The sequence below is a fragment of the Phaethon lepturus genome, unplaced genomic scaffold, assembly GCF_000687285.1.
Source record: "Phaethon lepturus isolate BGI_N335 unplaced genomic scaffold, ASM68728v1 scaffold11854, whole genome shotgun sequence".
In the NCBI taxonomy this organism is placed as follows: domain Eukaryota; kingdom Metazoa; phylum Chordata; class Aves; order Phaethontiformes; family Phaethontidae; genus Phaethon; species Phaethon lepturus.
Genome location: NW_010535559.1, coordinates 2,450 through 19,445, shown reverse-complemented (window position 1 = coordinate 19,445; position 16,996 = coordinate 2,450). Strand labels below are relative to the sequence as shown.

Here is a 16,996-nt window from a genome sequence, read left to right as displayed (position 1 = left end):
TTCCCCTCCTCAATGCTGTTATATAGAACCTCTTCCAGCCAAATTCCTTCCTGACTTAGAAAAGCATAGCATCACAGAATAATTAAGGTTGGACCTTCAAGACCATCAAGTCCAACCACTAACCCAACACCACGATGCCCCCTAAACCATGTCCCAAAGCGCCACGTCCACACGTTTTTTGAATACTTCCAGAGATGGTGACTCCACCACCTCCCTGGGCAGCCTGTTCCAATGCTTGACCACTCCCTTGGTGACGAAATTTTTCCTAATATCTAATCTAAACCTCCCCTGGCACAACTTAGAGGCCATTTCCTCTCGTCCTATCGCTAGTTACTTGGGAGAAGAGACCAACACCCGCGTTGCCACAACCCCCTTTCAGGTAGTTGTATAGAGCGATAAGGTCTCCCCTCAGCCTCCTCTTCTCCAGACTGAACAAGCCCAGGTCCCTCAGCCACTCCTCGTAAGACTTGTGCTCCAGACCCCTCACCAGCTTCGTTGCCCTTCTCTGGACATGCTCCAGCACCTCAACATCCTTCTTGTAGTGAGGGGCCCAAAACTGAACACAGTATTCAAGGTGCGGCCTCACCAGTGCCGAGTACAGGTTTTCTACAAGTCCTAGAAGGGAAGAAGAAAAAGGCACAAAATCCGCATTACCGTCATGAAGTGAGGTGCACTTAAAAAAAGAAATTAAAAATCTGGAGGAATAGACAAAAGAAGATTAGTGGCAGAAGACATCTTTATCTCTATCAGAGCACATACACTTATGTGATGATAGATCCTCTCCTCCTGACTGATACACAGTATTTGAAAATGCTAGTATTCACCTTACCAAAGACAAAGGCAATTCACACTTCTTTCTTTCAACAGGGGTATCACAGAATTTTTTAACTAATGTTGTATTCCACTGAAAGAAAATTAAATACTATTCAAGTGAACAAAAATAAAAAATGGGGAACTGACATAAAACCAGTGATGTAGACATTTACAGCAATCATAAAACCATTCAATAATTTTGATTTGCTCTACAATGTTATTTCCTGCCCTGAAATTAATGCTGGTCTTCAGTGGAAAAGAATTCAGCCTGTATACTCAGCAAGCTGCTGATGACAAGCAGAAAGCATTGTTACTGCAGGAAGGTGCATGAAATCACGTTAACAAAAGGGCAAGTAACCTTTTCATGCCTCTCTGGTTTGGTACACAGATTGCATCCTTTTCCCTGACTTTGGAGGATACAAACAAAGCTGTTCTATCTTCAGCCACCAGTATGCATAGATGTCAGAATCTGCTACTTTAGTGACAGCTGGTATAGAAATTTAAATTTATAAAGATACACATCTTCCAAAATAAGAAGTTGCACAATGCATTTACAACACTACAATCTCAGTCTCAGGCTACAACTTACACATTCATTTTAAATTAAGAAAACACAATTGACAACAACAGTAGCTAGTGGCAACAAGACGCCTCTACTCCCGACTCTTAGTAAAAGCAAACTAAGGGGTGCAGAGAGACCAAGCCTTCTAGGTCCATCAGTTAGAAGCCTGGAGAAATACACACATCTTCTTGTGCATAAGTAGTAAGAGTTACGTTCATTCAGTAGTGTGTACCTAAGCCCTTCGCTGGCTGAGGATCTCCACGTCACTGAATGAGACAAACAGGTCTGACATCCATGCAAGTTGGTTCACTTTGCTGTTTCTTCCTTCAGCAATAAATTTGGATGCTCTCTCAACTGTATACGTTGCCATGAACACAGAGATGCTAGGCAAATTAGAAGAGCCAAATCCTGCTCTCCATTACTCAGACTGAATCCAAGAACCACCAACATAATTTTAAGCAGAAGTACTTTCCCCACTGCCCCCCTTCATAAAATTAATTTTAGAAAAGTCATAATAGTCACCTATCCTAAATGCTTCAAAAGCACAGTGATCACATAGTTGTGTGTCTCAACTAAAATATGGTCAGTTCTCCAACAGTGAGGAATAAAAGCCTTAATGCTGTGAAAGGTTTGCTCACCACAACTTCAATGCTACATAACAGCCATGTGCTGCAAACTCCATCTCTCTAAGTACTTGGAAGATCTGCATCACCTTTGGCTCCTCTATTAAGACCCAAGCTCTCCAAATACTTCAGGAAGAACTGGGTATTTTTAATTAATAAACATGAAGTGGGATTCCAGTGTTAAATTTTCACAGGGTAAAAAAACCAAACAACACTCCCTCACTCATGCAGGGCATTCTCTCATTTGAAAGCCTCAAATTCACCTCCTACTGTCCCCAGACTGTACTACCTGTCCCTCACATATAAAAGAGAAGTGTCAATAGGCAATTCACTCCAGGTTCAAGAGAGCCTTTTGGTAATCCTTCTACCATTTAAAACCCTAATAACACTTTCAAATTTCCTGCTATATAAAGATGCACCTTGTACTGATGTTACAAGAATTCTGCATGTATTCAGGCAAAATATTCCCCTGAATTCTAATAGACAATATAATATAAATCAGAAATATCCCAACTCTGAATAAATTTTAGCTTAGTGAATTAAGTTTTAGTTTGAAAGAAAACAGATAGCCTGAATGTAACAGTCAGTAAGTTAGATACTGATACTAGAAATTATTTTTGAAATTTAAAGTACTTTAAGAGCTTTTTTTATGCAATGCTTCTCACCAACACGGTCCATGAGAAAAAAATAAATCAGTAGAGTGAAAGCATTCAAAACCCAAACAAGAGCGAACTATATCCCATGATGACAGAAAGGAGGTAAGTGCAAAGTAACAAGAAACAGCAGATTCCTATTCCTGTGAGCACTTTCTTTATTCCAGAAGAGCTGGAATAAAGTCCCTTTGAAAGCTTTTGACAGCCATCAATGAATACATTTGGTTCAAAAACACATGGGACATCAAAAGTTAGGAAGACAATTTATTACCTATTATCTTCATCATATAAGTTCATTCTTCTACATTTTAAGATGTACAACAAAAATAAAAAACCATTTTTTTCCACTTTTATTGTATTGTAGAAGGTTTAGAACTTTTGATTGCTTTCCATATAATGGAAAACTATGTTAAATTCTCAGTCTTTTGGTGAAAGAAGCCTATCTTGACCGAAGATGCGCTGATTTGTTGCTCGAGATACATTAGGAAGCACTTCATTGCTACTTATTTGTTAAAATAAAGAAGAGTTAAATTCTCTCTCTTTCTTGTAGGGGCTTTCAAAACTATCTAGGATTGTTCCGCTGTAGCCTGGTCCTTGGCAGCCAGAACCAGCTCTGCAAGGGCTGAAAAGCTTTTTATGCTGCTTGTTTGCAGTCCCATCTTTTGTATCTAAAAAGACAGAGAAGAAACATTAATTTTCTTTAAAACATCAAAAGCTCATTAATTATTCTACTTAAAACAACTAGCAAAGCACATGTTTTGTCCTGTGTTTATGTGTGGCAAAAAAACACAACTGCATGTAATGCAAGCTATAAAAAAAATTTGTATCCAACTTTGTTCAGTTAAGTCTTCCCAGTTAATGTAGTGTCTTGCAGGAAAATATTTAACCATCTTCTAGGCAACTTGTAACTAAAGCCAGTTGGAAGTTTTCCAATGAAAGAGTCAGAAAAGGAAACTTGGCTGTAAGTTTGTTTTTAATGCATTGATTTTAACTGAATTTTTTTCAAACCCCAAATGAGGTTTCTGGGCAAAACTCTAAAGATAAACATGAATATATCCAAGAACAGCCAACAGCATGATGATGAAAGCATTTCAGTAGGCTGCAAGAGCCTATGATTCTAGCCACGAACTTCCTGGGGGATGAAAACAACTCTACAAATAGAGAGGTTGCTATGAGTCATTTCTTACCCAGGAAATATATTGCCCTGACAATTAGAAAAATATGGCCATGAGAAAACTAAGAGTGCACTGAAAAAGAAAAATCTGGATCTAAATAAAATCATAATTAAATGATTCTGAAAAAGTGTTTGCTGCTGGAACTCTTTGTAATGTTCACATGGACCAAAGCAGCTCCGAAATGATTATGAATAGTCTATCCCAGTTCAGCTTAAATTCACATTGCAGTGATGCTAGTGCACATAATTGGAATAAAAGAACAAAAGCCCAAACCCAGTCAAATAAATAGTTCTTGTTAGTAAGATTTTCATACTTCCACCCAAATCTTCTTCCTCTGTGATAATTCTCAGATAGGAGAAAAGCATCTGCTCACACACAGGCAGTTTTTATCTACCTGTTATAATGCATCAACAGCATCAGCTCATAAACAAGACTGACGACAACTTCTTGGCAGCTAATGATACGGACTTGCACTTGGAAGTTTGTTTATTTCAATATGTAATTTTCAGAAATAAATGAGTACAAAACAGTATGCTTATACAATTTGATGTAGCTACTTCACGCATTGCCTGGAATTTATTTGTTTTGTTATTTAAGGTTTCGTGTTTGGCACCGAAAGGAACTTACAGTTACACAGCACAACAAATAACACTAATATCTTCAAAGCTCTTGGGAATAGGCCCTTGACTATGCAGTAAGTCAGGGCTGTAAATATCCAGAGAGAAGGCAAACAAAAGCAGGGCCATAAAGATGTTTCCATCAGAGCTAAGGAAGGTCCCTGCCCTCTGATCTGTCCACATAGTGTTTCTTCTTTGTGCTTCTAAGCTTCCATTTGTATAAGAAGTTTTGCATTTGTACAAGAAAGGAGAGGAGAGCACGCATTGCTCAAGCGGCACCTACAATCACCAAGGTCTCAAGTAGCCTCCATTATACACATGTGAAAAAAACAAAGCAAACCCCCAAAACCAACCCACACTGACAAAGCTTTCATGACCAAAAAACTAACCCAAGCTTCCCTTTCCTCCTCTTTCTCATTCCCTTCCAAAACCAGTGACAAATTTGTTTCTCATAACTTACTTGTTCTCCAAAATACTCAACATCTAGGGCCAGCTGCAGTCGGATTTTGTTATCATCACTCATGCCCCCATTTGTACCAACAGGGTTTGAAGTTGCAGTTCTTCTGGCTTGCTTCAACCTTTTCAGGCTCTCTTCCATTTTCTTAACAGAACTTAGCACATCAGATACAGTTTCATAATACCTAAATTAAGGAAGATTAGTGAGAAAGGAAAAAAATTACACTTTTACAGACAAGTCTACTTCATGCACATCAGTACACCATTGGCCCTGAGAAGAATGCTGAACAATGCTGGGAGGAGTAGTTTTCCTTGTGAGGAAGCTATCAATTAATCAACATTTCCATAATTAGTTCTAGAGGTCAATCTGAAGATTACTATTCGGTGTTGAAGCCTCCTTGTCATCACAACATTTTTGACCTGCTCAAGATGTTTGAACTGAATAGAGACCAAAGAATGCAATTGCTCAATTTCAGTCTGAATTAGCCTCTATTTACAACCAATAGAGCGCTAAGTAAAATTCCTTTTACAAACAGGACAAGAATAGCAGCCTGACAGACCAAAAAAGAGATAGTTTTAAACAAGTTATAGAAGTGTACATGTATATGAGAGCATGCAAGTACATGCCAGTCAGAAATGCCTATTTCTAAAATGAAGAAACTGATCTAAACAGGACTCTCAGGAAGCTGTCAGGAAAGCCAGGAGAACACTAATGCCAAGTGAGACATGATATAGATGCAATAAAGCACCACGTCCCACATACTGGAATCCACATTAAAGAAACCATAGAATCAAACAAGGTAAATCAACTAATGAAAAAAAGTTCAAAAAGCCTTGTGGACTGAAATCCCATGCCTAAATGGGAAGGGCATCACATCAACTAACAGATGCCCAGGACAGCAAGTTAAAAATAGATATGAGCACGTTAAGAATAGATATGAGGAGAAAATAGAGCAACAATTGGAAATTAGAGGATCCATAAGAGAAGTGACCAGATTGAGCTATGTTCTGTAATTTGCTAAAATCTGTAACCTTCAAAGAGCCTCTCTATGACACTGATCAAACTACTACTTTAAGAATTAAGAAAGCTGAAAGAATCTTCCTGATGCTTACTTTTAAACAAGGAGGCAAGAGAAAGCAGGCAAGCTTTTTTACGTGATAATTAGATAGGAATGGCTAAAGAAAAAGTGCTTGCCAGTGCCATGGAAACAGTTTCAAAATACCATTCTACAAAAAGTAAAAATATACCAATAAAAGTCAACCGTGCTCTCTTTTCATATCTTGTTATTTCTTAGTCCCACTCACTTGTGAAGAATTCCTACTTCTGCTGTACTTTGAAGTTCTTCTGCCATTTAAACAAGTTTAGCCCTCAGTGATTTTTAACCACTTTATGCTCTTTTCTGTTTTTCTGATTTGGATGTAAGAAGATACTGTCACAGCAGGAAATAAAATTAATTACTTGCATCTGCATTCTCAATGAAGAAACTACAATATTCCTCCATTTAGGAAATTTAGTTTCTTTGTCTCTGGCTCAGTGAGGATAAGACATTTTAGAAGAAACTGATAAAAATAGTAGCAACAAATCATAAAAACAGAATTCAATAGAAAATTTTAAGGAATTAACAAATGAACCTCCCAGTCTTACCCATGTTTAATGACTACCACTGTATTTAAGCTAGCACTTAAGTCAGTCACACAGAAAGTGAGAAACTGCTTTTCTGGGGGGGAAAAAGCTCTGGCTGGATCCAAGGAACTACAGAACAGCTACTTATTTTGCATGGTGTCACCAGATTTAGTAGAGCTTTAAAAGCAAGGCTTACTAGACACAGAGAGGTAGGCAGACAGACAAGAAACCACTCTAAGATACTTTAGGTCTACAAGCATGCAACTTGACATTCCAGAAATCTTTGCAGTCCTTCAGCAATGTTACTTAAACAAACATAACTGCTGTGGGTTAAGAGTAAGCTTCTTTTTATGGACTAAAAAACTGGTTGAAAGAAGAGAGACCAAGCTTGAAAAAGGAGGTTTTGTGCAAAATGGAAGTGATCAGTGGAATCCAGAACAATCTACGCTCAAACCTGTCCAAAATACTTAAGAGTAATTTTAGGGACAGTTGGTGAATATTTGAGTGTCAAAATTGTCTTATAATTTTACGTTTATTCTGAATAACCAAAAAAGTGAGTGCAAAGCGCTGCAGATGCATTGGGCATTAATAAGAACCTGAGACGTGCCAGCAGTGGAGCAGCAGGGACGGATAAAGAGGCAAAGGGCAGGAAAGAACTCATATTCTGACTACAGTTTAAAGCCTCAGTATTATGTGTCTAATTCTCAGAAAACACGAACCCAATGCTCAGCAGCAGTCAACAGACAAGACAATATGCAAAGAATTATTACGAAAACCATGTAAGGACAGACAAGAAATAACAGCATCACACTTTAACCTGCATGAGCTCTTTTGATCATACCATCTATGACCCGGAAGAACAAAGAAAACCAGCAAACAACAACTATAAAGATGGGGAAGAAAGAAACATCAAAATAGGCTAAGGGGATTCTTTAGTCTGAAGCAAGATTACAGAGGTATAAAAAATAATAGCTGGCACAAGGAATAAATTGACCACAATGCAAGAAAAGTAGGGAGTATCCTGTGAAATTATCTGGCAGAACTCCCAAACAAAATCAAGTACTGGTTTTTCATGTTACACAGTTTAACTGGTTGAACTTACAGAATGCAACATCCCATGGTAGTATGAATTTAAAATACAACCAGACAAATAGACCAAAACAAAATCCATTAACGAACTTAATGCAGATGTATATTCATGCTTAAGAAGTCCTCAAGATGCTAACAAGGAAACAGAAGATCCACTAAAGAAAGTATTGCTTTAGGACTACTTAAACTGTGAACAGTGAGCTCTTCAGCAGTTAAAAAAAAAGCAAAGCTTTTTTTAAACCACTAAAAAGTTGGATGATCATTACATACTTTAAAATAGTCAAAGGAAAGTAGAACTCAAGTTTCTTGAAAATTTGACCATTGTTCACTGAAAATAACATGAGATTAAGGTCTTATGTCAATTCTGAAAGAAAATGCGAATTTTTAGTTCACCATTGCATTACTAGAGCTAAACAATTTTTCAAATTCCCTATCCACAATGTCACGGTTTGCACAGATGTGAGCAGAGGCCAGGTCTCTGGATTCCCTGCTCTGCTTTTCACCTGCTGAATATACAACACCAGAGTGAATCTGAAGAAATATACCCTGCCGAAAGAGAGGTATATTCTTGGTTTCTTTACAGTTGAGTTAATTCATGGTGTTTTGGTTTTTTCCTGTGCCCATTCAATGGATATTGGAGTTTTTAATTAATGCAAAAAATGTTTTGTATGGTTCTCTTACTTCTGTGTGCTTTCAGAGAGGGCACCTTCCAACCACTGATGAATCATGGGCTGCTTCAATGTATCTTTGTAGTCATTCTGCAGGCGGTAGAAGGGCTTAAGAGCACTGTCAACGTAAGGTGAAGCTTTAGTTGGCACCTCCTGGTAGATGACAGAAAACAAGGTGGGGAAAAAAACCCAGTAATTTACTTACTGAAAATATCAACACTGATTTCTAGCACATATATAAAACATTAAGTCTGCACCTAAGCAAAGAGATACATACTCCATTCACAACAAATCAATGTAGAGGTCATCATATGTAGGGAAGACATGGTCTCAAAATCATTCAGTAGTGGTATACAATGTGGTATAATATAGAACAAGGTTCAAAATGACCAAAGCCTTCTGAGAGATGCATGTGCCAGCTAGCCACTCCTATTATCAGGGCATGATCCTGGATGCGCTTTCTGCTCACTCTGATTTCAGAGAAAGCTGAGCAGACTCAGTGTCCACAACAGACTATTGTGTCTGTGTTGAAAAATCTACTATTTCCTACTATACTTCACTCAACTGGAGACATTGTTCCTTCTGTTCTTATCCATCCTGCTCCCTCAGTATACTTTCCAGAAGAATGCTTTTGGGATAACTAATATCCCCTCACTATCATCTTCTCAGCTAGTTTTGGTTGCAGAATGCTTCATCTCTCCAGGGATGATCCACATATAGCTTCGGTGAACCTCATGCACTGCAAAGCAACAGATCATATCCAGGGTACACAAAATCTCTGACACCTGAAATATCTCATTAACCTCCTAAGAGTTCCGAATCTTAGAACTTGGCCAAGCAAAAAGAGTCTTTGCACATCTGGTTCCTGCAAAGACTAACCTCATGCCAAATTCTGAATTCTGCTGAAAAATCAAAGTACTAGAACATAGTAAAAACAAAGTTGCCAGAACTTAACATGACTGTAATAACGTACCTTCTCTACCCAAGTCATCTCTCTCCTGCTTATCAGTTCAGGCTTCACACCACATAAAGCAAGTCAAGCTGATGGTCAAGACAGCAATGCAGTCACACTCATGGAGTATGGAGCTCGAGCTAGCAATATGACTGACTTGAAGGTGGCCAGGTCCTATGCCTTTGTTTTGGCACAGTTAGCCCACCATCTGCTTAAACATCCCATGGACAACTGCGAGATGGTGGCAGTCCAGTAAATCCCTATGCAGCGTTTGCTTTCAGGTAACTGAGCTAAGCAGCATAGGGTTGTTGGATTTTTCACCCTCCTTGGACTTACATACTTTGTTATACTCTTTCCTTAAGTAAAAATGTGCTCTCTTAAAGACAGAACAATCTAGTAACTACATAGATGATTTTATTAGCCTTGAGGTTGTTTCTTCTTTTTAAATACCATTTCTGATTAAGTACGTCCTTAAAACTAAGATAGTGAGAAACCCTAGCAATAAACTGAAGTAATAAATTACTCCCTCAGGAAAAATTTCTCTTCCAGCTTACCCTAATGTTTACCACCCAAAAGAAATTTAACATCCTTGAAAGAAGTAGACTTAACAGCTCTAATTTTTTTTTCCATTTAGCCATTGAAAAAGTACAACATTGCTGGTGGCAGCGCAGTTTCTCCAGGACAGCCAGGAAAGTGCTTTGGATTTTGGTGACCCAAGGCAACCCTCCCCCAACCCCCAACAAAAAACACCCCACAAACAAGTAGCAAGAGAGAGCAAGTGGAGAGGGATGAACGGGAAAGAACAGCGGCCTTGCCAATTTCAGCCTGCCTTCTGTGTTCCAATTAGGCAAGGATGTAGCAGTCTGTGGTTCTCATTACTGAAATTCTTCTCTATTGCCTGAATGATACCAAGCTAACTACCAACACAAGTGTGCAGACAGACTGGCAAAGGCAAGTCACAATCGGAGAAGAAGCCAAGATCAGACAATCTGTTTTGGTACTGTATTTCACCACTACTATTTATTAATTTCTCAACAAATTACTCTTTTTAGCTATTCTCATGTTCTTTCTTCTGTGCAAGATACTTCTTGAATCAAATCCAAGCAGCTAGCTCACTGGGAAGAAGTTTCTTGACTTAGCAGGCAGAAACGTCATCCTCCCAAAAGAAGCCTGCCACCCAGCAACACTGCATCCTATGGTACATGGTATGACATGAGAGAAACACATTTATTCTCATTAACCCTTTTTCTTTTGCACATCAACAGTTCTATTCCATGCCCTTCTCTCTATCTCAGGCCTGTGCCCTCATCATTGTTACCCTACCTAAAATTTTGAAAATACCCTTTTTTTTTTTTTTCTTTGCAATGAGGTAAACAGTGAATCACTAAATTATCTCAAGGTATTTAATAGGACTCCTGACTATCAAGCAGATATGGACAACCCTGAAGAACTCATAAATGTACTGCCCAGTTAACAATCTTAGCATAGGCTTTTCCGAGATACATTATTTCATCTGCAACCAGCACTGACCTTATTGGTTCTCCTGTATAATCTTGGAACTTCAAGTGCACTCTTCAGGTAAGCGAAGGAGGACTCACTGAGATCCTGGATAATCCTGTTATTCAAGGTAGGCACACAGGCTGATAAAGAAGTCTTTGAGTCTTCCAAGGCTCCTATTGAAGTAAAAATGCTAAAGTTTAAACTGAGCTACCCTGCCCAATCACAACATAAATTATGTGACCCTCCCATCATCTCAATGCTCACCATCATAGATAGCTGCTGGTGTCAGGTACAGGATGCTTACTAAATAAACACACACCAACCATTTATAAAACATCACCAGTAACATCAGCCATTCCTCAACCAGACAAACAGATGGAGGGAAGGAAAGAAAAAAGGGGGAAAGTAATATTCTCCAGGTTCACTTTTTTTTTCCGTATTACCAATGTAGCAAGGGGCTTGAATCAAAAGGCTCTGACCTACCAAGGAAACAGTGGTTGTGAAATTCTTTCTCACAGTACCTAAATTCCTTATGAAGTGACTGGAACATGCTCAACTTAAAGTTCTGATTGACAACAGACCATCTACTGAGTGGGGGATGTGCACAAGCTCCTACCTCTCTTATGGACTTGGACATCCACCAATAATCCTGATTTAGAGATTTGAGTGGAATTCACAGCAGAGAACTTCTGGCTCTACTTGAACACCAGTTCACTCACCCAGCTACATGCCTGGCTTTAATTACTGAACTAAAATTAGACTCCATGTTTCACTTGTAGAATGATCAGATTAAAAAAAAAGAGGCTAAAATACTTAATTGCTTCTATTCTCCGAAGTTATTTATGAAGATATTTAACTACGAAACTTTCCTAACTCTCCTCCTTACATCATTCATTAGGCCAGAGAGGAAAAATCTTTTTGGAAAAATATTTTAGTTTCAACTGGATAATGGAAAGTCTCTCCTTACTTCTTTCCCATTTCCTCCACAAGTAGGAGTTTAAAGATAACAATATGAATCTTCTAGTCTAAGGTCCCCCACTTCCTGAAGCAGCATCCTAATTACTGGACAATGACAAGTTTCTTAAAAAAAATTCCCCACAACTCCCTCCCCAAAAGCGAAAACACTTCAGACTCATTCAATTTTAATCAAATTTTTCCAGATTCAACATGTCTGTTCAAAATAGTTTCTATTTAACATTTAAACCTAAAGCAAGCCTCATTAAGTAATAAAAAACATTAGTAATTTAAATTTTTTCATTGTAAATAATGAAACTGTGTGTAAAAGCTGATTTGGTTTGTTCGGCAGCAGGGATTTGGGAGAAAGGGGAAAGAGACTGCAGCTTTACCTGCAATACAAGATACGTTCTTGAAGCCAATAATTTCAAGTTTTGGTTTAATCATTTCTAAGATGTCAGGAATCTGAATTAAAAAAAACACGAAGAGATAGTCATGTTATAAACACATTTCAATTACTTTTCCTACATTCTGTACTTTTCCAGTGCATCAAAAGACACCTTCCATCTTTTCTGTATTTTTGGGAATTTCTGGGAAACCAGTACTAGAAGAATAAAATATATTCACAGGAATTAAGGCCTATGCACCAAGTCCCCTACCCTACTATTGTCTTCACAAGAAAAAATTTAAAATTCACAAAATATTATCAACCCAGATGCAACTTACAACTTCACAAATTACAGAAATTTCAGCCTTATTGACCAAAAATACACAGAAGTCATCCCTGCTAGAAGAAAATTAATACCATACATTCTTCTCACGATTCTGGATCATCAGTAAAGTATACTCATGATGATAAAACCTTTTTCAAGCTCAAAGACTAAAACGAGTAAACATTTAAAAGACAACATAATATTGAAGTTGAATATCACACCACACTCCAAGCTCCAACAGTGGTTTTACTAGCAAAGGTAAGACTCTGGCACAGTGACACTCTGCACCAAAAAATGAGCAGAAACATACTGTTTTAGGGGTAAGTCCAGCAGCTACTGATAAAAAGAGTTTAAATACCTGAAGTGGTTTCTCTGTAATCTGCCATTCCAAATAAGCACAGAATAGAATACTTATTTCAGGTGTTATTTTTTGTATCAGACTACTCCAGTTTTAGCATTTAAGATTAAAAAGAATAGTTTTATGGTATATTTTTTTTAAACAATTTAACGTGTTTAACCAGATGCCAAACAATATTGGCACACAGATCAACAAAGACTCTTTTGTAAGTAAAGTCACAAGCACAAACCTGATCCTGGAGTTTGTCCAGATCTGCAGCAACATATACCAACTGAGTACTAGATACAGAAGGCAACGGCTGACTTTCTGGAGAAGACCCATTCCCTTGGTCCTCACCAGGGTTGAGGCTTACAGAAGATTCTTTTCTACCAACTGGCACTGATTTTTTGCTTTCCTTCGTATTCTCCCTGGAAATGGGCCTCACAGAAACCTGAAACGTCAAACTGAGATGTGAACCCCAGCAACAGTGAAGGCAGTTAAAGCTGGACAAACAAGAACAGTATATAAAGTATTTGTAAGTTCTCAGCATTAGAATGACACACTTACAAGGGATATTAGCATTCCTAAATTACGTTTAAAAAGATATTTTTAAAACAGTTTTTGGTGCAGAGGAGTTGGATGATTTGGAGCAAATCTGTCACTATAAAAGAAGGCAGTCCAGTGCTACAGCAACTTTCACCTGTGTGGTGTTCAAATGAGCCACTGAACTGGAGGAATGCACAAGACCAAAAATTTGATCATTATCTGCTTCACAGAAAGACAGTTTGTTTTCATATGCCAGAATACAAAAATCATAACCACTCATTGCTCTGAAACAACCCCTTTCTCCTACCTCCTCAAGGGCTCTGCTGTCAGGCACATGCTTCACTCAACTACTCTGTTTAACTCTGGTACTTATCAGTACTTTTCATGAGCCAATTTATCTGCGAGAACTGAGTCATTCAGTCTTAAAGAAAGGATAAAGGGAGATCTTACTGCTGTCTTCATATCTAAGTGGCATGTATAGAGAAGGTGGAATCATACTTTTCCTTGACGTAGGGTGACAGAGTAAGAGGCAACAGACATGGACTGTAGCAGGGGAAATTCTGATCAAATATGAGGAGAAAGTGGTCAGTCATTGGACCAGGGTTCCCAGAGAGGCGTGAAATTGCCATCTTTGGATATACGCAGAATTCAAATTGAATTCTGAGTATATCAGAACCGCCCCCCCCCTTTTTTTTTTCAGGGTTTGTTTTCACCTGGCTCAGTCTAACAACCTTGTTCACTGTATCAATGACTAAACGCTTACACAAACAGAACAAAATCAAAAGATTGTGGCTACTTCTTTCAGCATCAGAGGCAGCCTTAAGCATACATAGAAGTACAGCCTTGACAACCATCAGACAATAATACCACAACAGCACTAGTATTGTGGTTAATGACATATTTTGCAGTGATATCTTTTATAAAAAAACCTCATGAACTGGTTAACAGTGTTCTTGTTAAAGAATGTTAAGTTCAGGAAAAAAGCACTTAAAAAGAGGTCACATACTTTGTTTCAAAAAGTCTCTTATTGATGGACATAACCAATGACCAAAACCATAAGCATGTTGTTCTCTTACCTCACCAATGAACACAGAGTAGCGCGCTAAAATTTGTAGACTAAGTTTCCACAGACGGTGTGCTAATAATGGTAAAAACATTTGATCTGACCAGCACTTCAGGAGACTCATCCAGACCATGTGAGTGGCCAAAAGACAGAATGAGCTGCCAGCTAGAAACAATCAGACAACAAAGGTCAAGTTCCTAAGCACATTTTTAAAAGATGTAACATTACTGTAATTGCATTACCTGAGAGTAAAAAAAAAAGAAAAAAAGAAAAATTTCTTCCAAAGAGACACAATCACAAAGATAGCAAAGCAGATTTCTTAAGTATTCCCTGAAACAAACTCTTGGAATAGTAGCTCCTCATTGTTTTAGATTTCAAGTTCCACTCTCTTACTGTAGCTGTGCAGGCAAAAGCAACAAATAAGAATTTGCCTGCAACAAAGGCAGGAACAGCTTGGCCAAATAATCTACTTCAGGAGATAGCATTTCCCAGACAATATCTATCTGTCTTATGAAGAAGTTATGTTAGACATGCTTGCCAGCCATAACAGTAATTCTGCCTTAGTGCTAAACTACTGCTCCTGTCACAGTTATAGCCGAGATATCTGCTAGAAATACTCATTCAAAACACAGTAAGACTATTCATATTTAAAACAAATACTTTTAAAGCAGATCACACATTAACACTTTATAGCATACAATTTGAAAACTAACGAATGTGTCTGCAAGTTCCAGGCAAACACCTTAAAAGTGGCAGGATTTATGCATTTCGTCTCCATTAGGATTTTTTTTCTCCTTCTCTCTCTTCAGAGAGCATGTGTGTGTGTGTGTACACTTCATAAGTATTTACTCCGATAACTGAAGTAAGTTTTTGTGATTACAATATACTTCTAATGAATATACCAGGTTTTCCCTTCCACTCTAATCCTCCCTGTGCATACCTCCTCATCTGCTCATAAATCAATGTATTTTTTAGGAGCAGACACCAATGCTATAAACCATAGCAGGTCTAAATGCTGCCAACAGATAGTCATTTTCACCTCTACACAGCACTACAACAATTAAGAAAAATATGCCCAAAAAAACCAGCATAGCCTTTTGATTGTAATTTATAGGATGCCAAATGCCAATTTAATTCCTTCTTGCACTGAGGGGATAGTTCCACAAATATGCTAATGGTTGCTGCCAAAAGGGGTGGTTTTACTAAGTAAAGTGATCACTGAACAGTACTCTTCATATTGCCTCCTCTATAAAAACGTATTCTACTGTTCAATCAGTTTGTCAGAAAACAGAAAGCTCATGCGAACCTGTGGGATGCATGTTACTAAATACTCAACATACAGAGAGTAACCACTGCTACTTATACCACTGATTCCTTCACAATAGATAAATTATTTTTTGCAATAAAAGTTTACCTGGAGCTTCCTCCAGTGTATCTGAAAGTGCTTCTTCTAAGGCCCCTGCTATTTCTCTGAATCTGAGAGACAGAAAAGTTTTGAATATTACAATTCAACAATTGCTTAAATTGATGACTAAACATTTTTTCAATGTTTATTTCAATAGTATTTCAATGTGCTATCAATGCACTTACACAGATTTTAAACGTGGGGTTATTTTTGCCCAACACAAACTGGAATATAAACCAGGTGAACATTCAAACACTTGTAAGAGAATCTTTGGCATTTTAGAGGCAGGAAATTATTAAAATCATGGTTGCAAACATTATCAAAATGATAACTGAGAGTGTCAAGTGCTCAGCTTTTTTGAGGAGTGAAGTTTTTTGTTTTGTTACTGTTTTTAAACTAAAAATGAACACATTGTCTCATATTTGCTTTAGCTGACCTTCAGATATGTCATATGACACTGGAGCCTTCAGCTTTCTACATGTTTGTTAATGAACAGTGGCATAAGGTTCTGCAAACAATTTTTATCTGTACCTGAAAAAAAATCAATAGTTCCTCAGAGGATGCCTTTACCCCCTTTTTTAAAAAAAAAAAAATCATCCTTCAAAAAAGTTAAAACTCCCCCCCCATTTTTTAGATATAACAAGCAAAGTTAATATTAAAACCTCTGATACTTTTCCATATTTAAAGCATATTGAATAAAAAACATAGCATTTCCCTCATCTAAAAATTGTCAAGCAACAGCTGCAGAAAATTCTTCTTTAACCAGGTTTTCCCTCTAAATGCTGAAACAAAGCTATCATTTTAAGCTCCCCTATAGAAAGTTCTGTTGTCATTTCTTTCTCCTTTCTTGCTTTTATGTGCACCATAGCAATTCTGTAACCCTTTCTACCAAACTTACTAATTATGGACCTGTAGGGCTCGTCTTAAAGCTGCTTAACTGTCATTTCCAGATCAGAACAGGGGCCCACCTAGCTTTTCTTGTTCAAACTCCTAATGGACTAGATGCATGTTGAACAACTAAACATATTTTAGAAATATTTGTGAAATGGCTTTAAACCCTCATTCCTGCCTGTGCACTACTTCCACCAACAAAGCAATGTCTTTTAAGTCTTATGGTGAAAAGGATTAGAGAATGGAATTAGATTTTTAACAATGAGATAACTTTTGCTGAGAGTTTCTTAGATAGAAAAAAATTTCCCCAATGTGGGGTTCACTACAGTTCCACAATCAGTTGTACTGACATAAT

General features: G+C 37.8%; 1 protein-coding gene across 1 annotated transcript; it reads right to left on the bottom strand.

The window, feature by feature from the left end:
• Positions 1-2,902: 2,902 nt before the first annotated feature.
• On the bottom strand, positions 2,903-15,821 carry LOC104619847 (conserved oligomeric Golgi complex subunit 2-like; the record flags this gene model as incomplete). Its single annotated transcript, XM_010285874.1, has 8 exons — positions 2,903-3,319; positions 4,904-5,084; positions 8,294-8,433; positions 10,763-10,905; positions 12,079-12,151; positions 12,987-13,187; positions 14,359-14,510; positions 15,760-15,821. Coding segments are annotated over 8 exons (1,054 nt in total), but the record flags the coding sequence as incomplete, so codon positions are not given.
• Positions 15,822-16,996: the final 1,175 nt, after the last annotated feature.